Source organism: Nycticebus coucang, chromosome 5 (assembly GCF_027406575.1).
Source record: "Nycticebus coucang isolate mNycCou1 chromosome 5, mNycCou1.pri, whole genome shotgun sequence".
Lineage (NCBI taxonomy): Eukaryota > Metazoa > Chordata > Mammalia > Primates > Lorisidae > Nycticebus > Nycticebus coucang.
Window position 1 is genome coordinate 106,419,632 of NC_069784.1, and position 12,849 is coordinate 106,432,480.

General features: G+C 38.7%; 1 protein-coding gene across 5 annotated transcripts in view; it reads right to left on the bottom strand.

The window, feature by feature from the left end:
• Positions 1 to 1,376: 1,376 nt before the first annotated feature.
• ARHGAP18 (Rho GTPase activating protein 18) overlaps positions 1,377 to 12,849 on the bottom strand; it is a 182,439-nt gene continuing 170,966 nt past the window's right edge. For 3 of the 5 annotated variants that reach the window (XM_053592061.1, XM_053592060.1, XM_053592063.1), the window contains exons 13-16: positions 9,446 to 9,586; positions 8,167 to 8,291; positions 4,153 to 4,214; positions 1,377 to 2,871 (exon numbers count right to left, since the gene is read on the bottom strand). In XM_053592061.1, the coding sequence (XP_053448036.1) occupies positions 2,780 to 2,871; positions 4,153 to 4,214; positions 8,167 to 8,291; positions 9,446 to 9,586 (420 nt within the window). In that variant the 3' untranslated portion in view covers positions 1,377 to 2,779. The remainder of the gene's footprint in view (positions 2,872 to 4,152; positions 4,215 to 8,166; positions 8,292 to 9,445; positions 9,587 to 12,849) is intronic. The other 2 variants (XM_053592062.1, XM_053592065.1) reach the window with 2 other exon arrangements.

A 12,849-nucleotide genomic window follows, 5' to 3' on the forward strand; every position in this document is an offset into this window, starting at 1 on the left:
GTCACAATCCTGCTTGAAACAGGCATGGCCAGAAGTCTAACTTTAGCTCAGAAAAACCTCTTCTCCCTTCCTTCCTACGCAATAGGTTAATGCTAAACAGACAAATAGATTGAAGGGAGAAACTCTGAAATTATAAAAATTTTGGAACTGGAAATCAAAGCAAGAAGATTTAAGTATTCTTAATGACCTGCTGCAGATAGAGATGCCTGGCACTGAATCTTTGCTACTTAACGATGAACTCAGTTCATTTTAAAACTTGCTGTAGCTTTGATTCAAAGGAATCCCTGACCAATACTGCCACCTACTGATAAGTAGGTGAGAAGTCGGGAGAGCAGAAGGTGCAAAGTGGTTTAGGGAAAACTCTGACAGGAGAGACAATAATGAAAAATACCATGAAGTCTGTAAAATACTCTTCCCAAAGTATTTACATTGAATTACATAAAGGAATTAAGACAAGATTGTGTAAATGAAAAAAATTACAATGATCTCCTTTGGAAAAGAGGAACCATCACAAATACATGGACAGTATTTATAAATCCCAACTCCTCTACTTAAAGGAGTTAAAATGTTTGGAATGCAATGCAAATATATTTGTTTTTATTTTTTCTTGCTAAAAATGAGTAAAGACAAATGTATCCTGAGATTAAAAATTCACAAGAAAAAAAAATCATAGCAAAAGCATTTGCTTTAATACCAGGCCATATATATTTAAGACTCTACACTATCAAGTTTTCCTCTTTAGAAGTGTAGATGGGGAGGGGTTGTATTTAAATGCAATATTGTTTAATATCCATGGCCTTGGGTCCTGAGTTCTAAGATGAACTTAAAATAAAATGACATTTTCTTTACCAAGACCTGGTACTTTTTCATAATCAAAAACCTCTTGTGTTCCCCCACCCATTCTAGGTAGGTAGTAAGCATGGTGAAATTGGTTGGCATATGCTTTAGAAAACCTTTTATTTAAATTGTCATATTCACTGCTGTCTTTTTGTGAAGTTGTATACTCCTAAAATGTTTTAAGCACTTTTCTTTTATATTGTTGTTTTCATCACACCATTAATAAAGCATCATTTTGCTAATTGCAAAATTAATACATATAAAACCAGAAACACAATAAACAGTGCTTTGAAAGTCCTAAAGAATAAAAATTTGCAAAAGGAAAAAACTAAGGAAGGAAACAAGTCTCTCCTACATGTGTTTCCACTTTAAAAATTATACAGGAGCAGAAGAAACAAAAGAATAGAAAGGACCTTTAACAACAATAAAAACAATCCATTTGTCAACTAAAAATAATATTACTGGAAAAAAGCAAAAGCAAAAATAGACTCATGAACACACAGATGAAAAGTAATGATTTCAAAACAAGATAATTTGAAAAAAAGACATTTAATTATAAAATTTCCTTCTAAATAAAAAAAACAATGGCACAAATCACCACAAAATTATTATTTAAGTGATCATATATCCACAGGCTGCTCTTGTAATTATATGCTAAAAATTTATGACTGTTCTCATTAACAGCATTTTCTCTCCTAATTAGAATGACATCAAGAGCTTCTGAGAATGTGTAATTTTTCCTAAAGCACTACTAAAAGTATCATAAACACAGTTTGTGCAGCATTCATGTACATCACCTTTTATTTACTACACTCTAAACTCATAAAATATTTAACAGTTCGCTCTTCCTTCATTTCTCTTATTTACAGGACAGAGACTCCTCTCTCATCACAATACGGTCCCTGCACTCAGATCCCTGGGAATGGTACTTTCCGTAACATTTTAATAAATGGACTCTGATAATTTAAAATAAGTACACAAAGAAAAGCTTGTTCACATGACCGTGTTATACCCAGAAGAATAAAAAAAAAAATTCCCTCCTTAAGTAGACTATATTATATTATTCAACCACTACTGGATTGCACCACCCTGCATATTTCTAATGCTCATGTGCCCAGAGGTAAAGCCACCTATGACTCTTTCAATTCCATTTGGAAGAACATAGCATACACAAAGTGATCTGGCCCTCCCTCTGTTTTTATCCGTAATCCAGTTATTTCACGTGGGTATATTTTATTTATTCTTAGGCTATCAGGATTTAATGGTTGGGTAATAACCAGCAGCTCTGACAGTCCTCTTTCCTTGACGGAGGATACAGTTCTGTGCACATATGTCAGATGAACTGAAAAAAGAATGCAAATCACCTCATGTGATACAGCAAGAAGCAGCAGAATGTTATTATTGGAACAAATGATTCAAAGGGCTGAATGCTAACATTCCAGCGACAGGAATACTGTGAAATTAGGTATGTTTTAATATGTGCTGTCTTCGCAGCTCGCCAAGCCTGGTATTTGTCTTTTTCTTTAAAAAGCTAACCTAAGTGGGGGAGGGCAGAGGTGAAGCAGTTAAGAAAGGGAAGAAAGCAAGCATTATGGGATGTATGATTTTAGGAGAAAAAAGTGAGTAGAAAGAGAGTATTATTTTCATATTAAAAAAATGGTATCACATCTGGACACATTTCAGAGAGTACAAAAATAGCCCATAAGTGAATTAAGCCTCTTTCTTCTCACTCTGCAAATATTTGTTTTATAATAATAATAACAGTTAACATAATTCTGGCAGCAGCACGAATCTATAACTTTTTAAGGCTTGAGAGTGTCACTTTTTAATAGTTGGGTACAGTTGAAGAAGAGTCCTGCCATTTCTTTTATTTACATTCTTGACTCAGCAAGAATTATTACAGAAGTCCGCAAGGTTGGTTAGCTGCAACCTGCTCCCTCCTCTACAACGGCTTTGATTTTATAACCCACTCAGCATTCGGATTGAGCTGATACAAGTCCTTCATGTACGTGTCATCATCCAGGCAGCGTTCCCCTAGTAAAGAGAGGTTGTATCAGTTTAATTCAGCGCGTAGAGGGGGGGATGCAATTTTAAACTTCAGCCTCATGACTTAAGTCTTAGACTTCAAACTCCTTCTCATTGTTTCCTGTTTCTCATGGTATTATAAGAATTGGTCAAAATATTTGAAAAGTCGGTTGGATAGTCTTTCTCTAAATGAATAGGTCCAAATTAATTTAGGAAACTTAAAATAGTTTGTATGAAGGGCTTTTAAATGGTTTCTTAAAAAGCTTTTCACCTTTATTAATATAGGCAAGAGTTTTAATCCACCTAAGAAGTTATTGTTAATTTCTAAGATCTATTAGTAAAACAAACAATTGAATATTCATATTTAAATAATCTTTCCTGATTAAGTTAACAAGTCCAGATTTCTAGTGGAGTTGTGGTTTATTTAAATTTTAAGAATGAGTGTTCACATTTCTGTCTTCTACTTTCAATATTTACTAACGGTTTTAAGTCCTAGAAAAAAATTCTACAGTGACCAGGTGTGGACGCTCAGGCCTACAATCCTCATACTCTGGGAGGCTGAGGAGGGCAGACTGCTTGAGCTCAGGAGTTTGAGGTTGCTGTGAGATATGATGCCATGGTATTCTAGCCTAGGCAATAGAGTAAGACTCTTTCTCAAAAAAAAAAAAAAATCTATAAAGCATATCTTAAAATTATTTTCAATTACTATTTTGAATTCAACATCATTTCTTAACAATTTTGCTCTTATTTTCAAGAATAAAAAAAGATAAAAAGTTTATTTTAAATTTTAAGAGGTAAGAACCACCAATAATTACAAAAGAGCAAAATAAATTATAGAACACAATCAAAATTACTTCATTCTATTTTATTTTCTGAATTAGTAATATGAATGTGAGTGTGCAGAGAAAATGAAGAAATCAAATATGGCAAAAATTGATCTTTTTACTCAAATAATAAAGGGCTATCTTAGTCTCAAATAAGATTACTTCCTTTATTATGATGTGACTTGAGTGTATGAAAAAGAAGTTCTGAAAAACTTGCATCATTAACCATTCTAGAAGTTATTCCTATCACATAGGGAACTTGCTTCTGCTGAGGCTGACCACAGATGGACACAGGAGGAGCTCAAACAGGGCCTGAAGAGAAGTGTCAGACCACTAAACAAACCCAAACCCACAATAATATTCATCTGCTATCTAAGCATGTACCATTTGACTTCTGATTTCCTCTTTTCCCCCACTGGTGATGTCAAATCAGCACATGGAATGCAGAGGGAAAAAATGTGCTTACCAATATTTCCTCCAACTTCATACAAGAAAACTTCTCCTTTCTTGAGTGTCTGGGCAACCCCACTATTAAGGACAAAACAAACTGATTAGTTGTATCATCAAACAGCGTTCAAGTAAATCACTTTAACATGCTTGGGGAATTCTGGCTGGTATGGAAAATTCATAACTTAGACACACTGTCATTATCTACCCATGTGTACTTTCCCATCTGTTAAATATGTTGAATAGGTAATAAAAGTGTCACACCTGTAAATTAAAACAAACAAATGGAATTACACATCTAAAGGGAAAATAATAAATCAGTAGCTAAATTTAGAAAATTAAAAAGAAAAGTTAAGCTAACACTTAGCTGCTGATCAAATTATTAATATGATCCTCTACTATGCCTAGGGGCCAACCTGGTCCTGGTCAAACTATAAAAAGAAAAGCTTCCAACCTCATGTTTGCGTTGTGCTTATTCACTAAGTATTTATCAAGGGTTTGCTGCACTGACACCTCTAATGTGTGTCAGACGAATGTAAGAAATAAAACGTGCTCTGTGTTGGCTGTTCAAATGGGGGTGGTACAAACACTGAGCACGGAAGTAAATTATGTCACTGTGAACACTTGACTTTACCAAGCAGGTTGTATTCATGGGTTTATACTCAGAAAAAACTGCTAGGACATTAGGTTCAAACATAAAAATTGTTAAAATTCAGTGGGTTTCAAATCTTTCTGTAAACGTATTACCTGAAAATTCATATCTAGAGCTTTAGGAACTCTGAGTTAATGGGTCGAGGATGATTGGCTGGGTGCCAAGGCTCAATGGTTAGAACGCTGGCCCCAAGCACCAGGGGGTCCGAACCTGGCTCTGGCCTACTACACAACAAAATAACAACAAGTCTAGGAGGAAGTTAAAAAATCTGCTTTTAAATGCTCTGTAGTGGATTCTGATGCCTGGTCAGATTTATGAACCACAGCAATAAGGTCATTAAGGCTCTAGAAAACCAGATCTGACTTATCCTGAAGATGTTCAGGAAAGTATGTACACGCTGTGGCTTTTCCAACCAGCCCTCGGATAGCTCATCTGGTTATCTGTCCCTTCTCTACCCATCCTGTGTCCCTGGCACCCTGGATGATCAAGGCTGTACGTGACCTCACTCTTAGGTCCACCCGTGGCACCGCTTACTAACTTAGAGTCAACTCACTTTGTTTCCACACAGGTATAGAGTTTATTTAAATATAAATAATTATTTTTATGTGTGATATAGCATATAACCTAATCAACTGTGAATGTAAAAAGAGTCCCTGTTTTCTGTGAAAACTACTTTAAAGGTTTCAGGAGACTTGATTTAAAATACACACACACACACACATATATGTATACGTATATAGTCAGACATTACTCTCAGATTAATTCTCAAGAATCGATGCTATTGTTCCACTTTAAAGAAACCTGAACCCAGAATTTCCTGGTTTGTGCAGGTTCCTGGTTTGTGCAGGCTTTTATATAATACCGATCGATAAATTCATAAATAAAGGCAACTAACCTTTACAAAGACTGATAATGAATGTACGATTTATTGTACCTTTGGTTTTTGTCAATCATGCTCATTGGCTCCACTTGAGAAAGTGGGGAGAAAAAGAATGAAGGGAAGTGGGGTTTCCAACAGACCCAACATGGGGGATACAAATACAGGCAGCACGGAAATGTGGCAGGAGAAAAAAAGACAAAGCTTTAACAAGGATTTCACTTCCTACGTGGCCCACTCACAGTGCTGTGTGCTCTCTAGTCATTTTCCTAAGTAATTATTATAAGCAAGGTAGGTCTGTGATGGTCCACACTCCTGCAAATGAGAAACTTGGGACCTAAAGGGACAGTGAAGCCCAACCTAATTTGAAACAGGAATCATTAGCATCAGACGTCTGCCTCCAGCACGCCGAAGCATAAGGGAAGGGGAAATGAGAGGTAAATGGAGAGGAAAGTTTCCCAGCCTTCCCTCTGGGTGAGGAGCACAGAAGAGAGGAAGTACAAGAGGGAACCACTCCAGGGGCAGCAAATCTGGTTAATAAAAGTAACAGAAGCAGCAAATCCAAGTTGTGAAGGGCAGTTGTCACAAAGCGGATGTCATAGTTCTATAACAACGTGGCTACTATTGTTTCATGCTATGCCCTAAGTATTAGTCACAGTGAAGATAGGATACGACTTCATTGTCACATCTCACATTATCAGCTAATAGAAGGACAAAGGCACAGACTAAATGGAATACTTCAAGTCCTGAAAGCAAATACTGTGTCTAGCTTGGAAGATGAAAGAGCTGCCTATATCTGAAGTCTGGCCAGATTTTCAGGGACACATTGCCCCTGGTGGGAAGAATGGCAAAAGTTGCCATCTACAAAGTCAAGGCAGAGACTAGAGAGGAAGCAGACTGACCTCAGTGGAGCTGAGAGGCCCTTCAGGGGACAAGGACACCTGAGGGGTTCTAACCGCTCCCAGGACTTGACCTCAAGGAATCCATTTCCCAGTCTCCCAGACTCTGCGCCAGTGGCTCTCAGAGCAGTGATGTGCTCTAGACCTTTCCACCAGTATGAAGAGTGGTTAAGAAACTGCCTTTGGGGACAAAAACCACAGATATACAATTCTAGACCTATGCAAAATGTGTGACCTTACAAATCTCAGCTTTCTTATCAGCAAAAAATAAGTAACAGTACTCACTTCAGAGAGCTGTTGTGAGGGAGGTTCTGCTGATTTACTGAAAGCCCAGAAATTACCAATAAGCATCTCTCCCATTACAACACCATCTGTTAGCCGCACAGATTCAGCCCTTTTCCCAATGTATAAGCCCTGGGTGAAGGTACTTTAAAATGTATGTTTACACCTGCTCTTCCAATACCTGGCAGACGGCCTTAAACAGAGCCGAAACATACTAAACACTTGTGGTTCTGTATTAAAATTGGAGAGGCTTTGGCAGAAAGCTTGACTGAAGCTCCCGAATATTAGAATGAGATTAAACTTAACAAATGGCCAAAACAGAGTATTCATAAACCAAGATGTCAATGTGCCATATTTCTCTTTTTAAAAATTTAGATTACTTTGTTTCAAGGAGTGAAAATGGAGGTGGACAGAACAGGAAAACGTGGCTTTCACTGAAAGAAAGAATTTAAAGAGTAAAAACTGAAAACTCGATATACTTGTTAGAACCTCTAAAATTCAAGGCAAGACGCTGCAAAATGTTTGGAAAGTGCATGCTCTAACAGAGTGGGAAGGGTGCTAACAGCTTTCAAAGGGCTCTCCCTGCCCCATCAATCCCAAAATAGAGGTGAAGGAGCTGCCCCTAATGAGGACAGTATGTTCTCTCCTTGGGACTTCAGAGCTCAAGGGACTAATTGTTCCTTCTCAGTTTTCATGGTTTTTTGTTTTTAAATTGAGTATTTTTTTTTTTCATTGTATTTCAGAGATTAAGTTGTGCCTCTTCTTTATTTCAATCCCACTTCATCCTAATTAGTAATTTTCCTTACCACCTACAAACAGTAATTAACCTCCAATCAACATATTCTGGAAAGAGTATCGAGAGGGCTCCTTTGCCAAGCGCATTGTGGGCACAGAGAAGGAATGCTCAGGGGTTCTGTCCGAATCAGGCTCAACCCGAAACAAACTACATCAAACCAACTAAACTCATCCCAACAGTCTGATTGCTAAGTCTGCTCTTCTGCTGAGAGGACAGAATTTTTCAGCACACTTCATACCACCCCATAGTTAAAGTGGGGGAGGAGAGACAGCAGAAAGAAGGGGGGGGAGGAAGGGGAGGAAGAGGAAGTGGGGGAAGAGGAGAAGGACGGGCAGGAAGCAGGAAAAGAGGGAGGAAAGAAGGAAGGAAGGGGAGGGAGGGGGTAAGGGGAGGAGGAAGAGGAAGGGATGAGGAAGGGGAGGAAGGCAGGAGGGGATAAGGAGGGAGGGGAGGAGGGAGGGGGGAGGGAGGGGAAGAGGGACAAGTGAATTATTCCATGGAATAATTAGCACAAAATAGGCCTCTACCTTTCTTGGCTGAGAAACCTGGCAAGTACATCACTGGCTTTCAGTTCTTCAGTAAGCTGTATTGCCATGGAAACTTTGGAAAGATGGGGAGCTTGCACTCGAATCACTCCCTGAGGAACGTCAGCCTGCAAAGCAATAATGACACTGGAACAAAGCTGGCAGCAGCTGGAACACGTAACTCCGTACAACGCATTATATGGCAAGTGTGCTTAACTACTATACATTTTACTTCACTACATAAAAACCTTAACTACTGTATAATGTAATTTGCTAAATTACATCAAACCTCAAATATCCTCTTAATGGTGATAGGGGAACTTTATAATGCCTGTGCAGTAATGCTTAATTATTTTTAAAGATGTAAAGAATGACAGCAATAACCATTACTGCCATATTAAGTGCTGATTTCTGAGTATTATCTACTAGAGGATGCTCCTTCATGTAGCAATTTATGAAATTGAATCAGAAATCATTGCTATCACAATGTGTACATTTTTAAAAAATTCCTGCACATTCACAAAATTTCACAAAAGTATTTGTCCCCGAGTGTTAAAAAAAAAAAGAAACTTTTCTAACATATTCATATTGTGTTGGTTCCCCATTTGTTTAATGAGCTTACGCTTTTGACTTTACACTTTGAATTTGCAATGACCAATTCTAATGGATGTGAAAAATGTTTTATAGATTTAGGGATATCACTGAAAGTTTATGAGGTTTGTAACATCAAAATGTCAGCTATAGAATTCAAAATATTAAGTTTAATTAATTCCTAAGTGGTTCTGGTATAATAAATACTAATTTTTTATTTATATCCATATGCCTCAGACCTTCGAACAAACAGCATGCACAAATCATGTTTAAAGATTATTAAATACTGCAAATATCCTGGTTCAACTGAACTAAAATTTACTAAGCATCTCCTCAGGTCTACTTACTGAGCAGATAAACAAGAAACAAGTCTGTTATTGCAGAATAGTTTTTCTGCCTATAATATCATGTCTTTTTTTAATGTACATGGTTTTTCTTTTCATTTTTAAACACCAAGTACAGATATACCACTGATGCCAATAATGTGCTTTCTTCCAAAGTTCAACAAAAATGAAATTCCTTTAGAATTGGGCTTCATAAAAATGTAGATGCCTCCAAAACACTCAATATTGCTTCTCAGTAATGTCAGACATTTAGTGTCAGAATAATGAAGAAATGAAGCAACACTACAGAAGACTTTGCAGGGAGCACAGGATCGGATAAGGCCTCGGACTGCAAACAACTGCCAGACCTGTGAAAGTGCCAAGGAGGGCCTAACCACCAGCCTCAGAAGTCCCGCTGTTCTCGCCTGCACCCTCCGTGGACAGCTACAGAGTGCACTTACCCAAACCTGGACAAAGTCCAGGTCTTCTGCAGCTGCCCATGCAAGATCCTGAGGGAGGAGGAAGCGCAGTCTGTGTGTCTTTTTTTTTTGAGACAGAGTCTCACTATGTCACCCTCTACCCTCGGTAGAGTGCCATGGAGTCACAGCCCACAGTAACCTCAAACTCTTGGGCTTAAGCGATTGATTCTCTTGCCTCAGCCTCCCAAGTAGCTGGGACTACAGGCGCCCGCCACAACACCTGGCTATTTTTCTGTTGCAGTTGTCAGGCACCCTAACCACAAGTTATAGGCAGCGAACCCAGTCATTGCGTCTTCTCCTAACCTCCCTTTCAGGGAGGACGATGTTCAACTTAATCCTTAAAAGATATCCTAAACTCCAGCCTCCTAATTCCAAACCCCCAGTTCCAACTCGTGCTCAGACTCCTTGACTCCTGCTCAATCTCACTATGCAGCCTGGACCTTTAGCTTGTTTCTTTGACTTCCTCTATCTGGGTCATGTGGTTTGGCTTGGTCTTGTCTATGGCTTTGACCTTCACCTTGCTCCTAGGATGCCAGTCTAGTTTAACTTTTGCCTGGATTCTATTGTAGACTTTATATTCATTTGGAACACTTTACAAAATACAGTGCTCCTTATAATGAATGAGGCATTTCATGTGGTATGTTACCTTTTTCCTTTCAGAAAAGTTATTAAATCAATGGTAGAGTTTTCAATTTATAACTCAGAGACAATGAAAACAACTTCATAAACTTTTCTCTTGGGTTTGATCTCTACCTTATTTCCTATAACAGCCCTTCTCCCTGTTGGTATGGCCTCACCTGTTTCCTCATGAGAGGAAAAACAACAGCAAGCTGATACTGACACCTTTAATGTCAGAGTGAAACTGCAATAACAGTACCTCAAGCGCGAGGCTCTGCTCATGAACCCTCTTGTCTCCCACGATATTGGTAACTTTTCATTCCACTCCTTTATCATCAGCATTGTTTTGTGCAGGCACCTGGATGGCAGGCCAGGGTTTACAGATCACCATATGCTTTATGTTGATGTTAAAAGTTAGAAAATCCTGGTCATGTTATGGCATCAAATATCCTTATATATGTGTATGGGTTTTGTTTGATGAAAGTAATAGTGACAAAAATTGTTGCCATCATTACATTTGATCCAGCCCTAGAATTCAAAAGGCAGCCAAATCTAAGCTGACATTTAAAGTCAAATAAGATGATATGATTAAGTGTTTATATGTAGAAGGCACAATAAATTAGTTATAAAACCAGAATGATGCAGAAAATAACATATTACCACAGAAAGTTCAGGAGATGCCAACCTTAGTCCGCTGCCTTTCCCCCACTGTTCCCGACAGTACTTTCTACTATTTTGGATTTTTAAAAAGCCCAAATTTTGCTATAAACACCCCATACTTCCCTATCTCTGTGTATGCCCTGCTCCCCTTCTGAAATATTTCTCTGCTATCCATTTTTCAAGGCCAAGTTCAAATACCTCATGGAATCTTCCGTGATCCACAGGGTCAAAAGGAATTTCTTTGTTCTACTGAATCTGCTTTATGATGGCGGTGGTGGGAGGTCCTAATATATGACACCTGTATTCTAGGCACACAACACATTTCTGTAGCCACCCATCAATATTACTGATGAAATGGATCACTGAGAAGTACTTTTTACTACAAGTATTTTTTACTAGATACATTGACAATAAAATTTCTCTAAAATAAAACAAAATATATCAACACATATTTCTTTTTTTTTTTTTGTAGAGACAGAGTCTCACTTTATGGCCTTCGGTAGAGTGCCGTGGCCTCACAGAGCTCACAGCAACCTCCAACTCCTGGGCTTAAGCGATTCTCTTGCCTCAGCCTCCCCAGTAGCTGGGACTACAGGTGCCCGCCACAACGCCCGGCTATTTTTTTTTTTTGGTTGCAGTTTGGCCGGGGCTGGGTTTGAACCCGTCACCCTCGGTATATGGGGCCGGCGCCTTACCGACTGAGCTACAGGTGCCACCCAACATATATTTCTTTAATGACAAAAAATAATCTCAGGAATGCCCACTAAAAGAGACAAGTTGCTTCTATTCACCACATGACATTCCCTGTATTATCAAGAAAAGACAGGAAAGGAAAGTAGAGGAAAGGAATTACTGAAGATGCTTCAAGATACTAATTCAGTCATTTACTCTTGCAGAAACTGAAGGAGAAAAGCCAACATTAGCATGCATTTGGAGGTGTAGTTACCCCTTCAAGGTAACTCATGAAGAACAGAAGGCCTCTGATACATGTAACGTGACCATAGCTCCACGCTTTCTAAAGGAGTTCAGAGATCATATCTTTGAAGAGTACAGTCACCACCTTCTTATAAAATGCAACATTGAGTGCAGGGTAGTGTCAAGATTTGCAAGGACAGCCACAGATCTGACACTGAAATCCAGGGTCTTTCTGATAGCTAAGGGGTTTTAAGGAACAGTCTCAGCTACTAGCTTCCAAGGGCATTTTTGAGAGTCCTCATGTATATGTGCAATGTTAAATCATTGCCATGTTACGGGGCACCAGGGCTGGCTTTTGCTAATATAGAGTGGCATGGGAATTTTCCCACAAGTTCTTTATGGCTATGCAATAAGCATTCCCCACATCCCTTTCCCCAGTGAGTGAGCATTCCCCTAAACTACTAACTGGAAGAATGTTGACTTGTTTAAAATTCAGCTGGAATATCAACACCCTTGAAAAGCCATTCATTAGGCCAACAAGAGCACATAGCACCTTCCTAAGCTGATGAGCTATTATTCTCTGATAACTAGCAGACAACTTTTCTAGCAGAAAGAGAGGGGGGTGGGGTCCGTCCACAGGATAGTAAGAATTCTTAGATGATTCATTTCTGTGGTAATTCATCCCATCTAAAGGTGCACAATAATACAGAGATGGAGAGCCTGACTCAATAGGAATTACCCCCTTTATCTTTAGAGAAGAGATGAGTTGAACTAGTAGATGCAATGGTAAAGATGAAGAGTTTAAAAGCTGTTTCTGGAAAGTTTTTACCAGAAATCTTGACAAAGAAGATTTTTCAAACGATATTTTCACATGAAGATGATAGACAATAAACTGATGCCCAACCTCTCATTTAAATGGTATAGGACAACCACTGTTAAGTTCTAGAATCACGCTGTATCAAACACTGAAGCTATTAGTCTACTGACGACACTCAGCTGCCAGGCTTGGAAAAGACACAACATGCCTGACGTGGAGTCTGTTCTTACATTGAGCCACAGTCACAGCCAACTCTGTGCTCGGTGCCATCTTTGTAACCTTT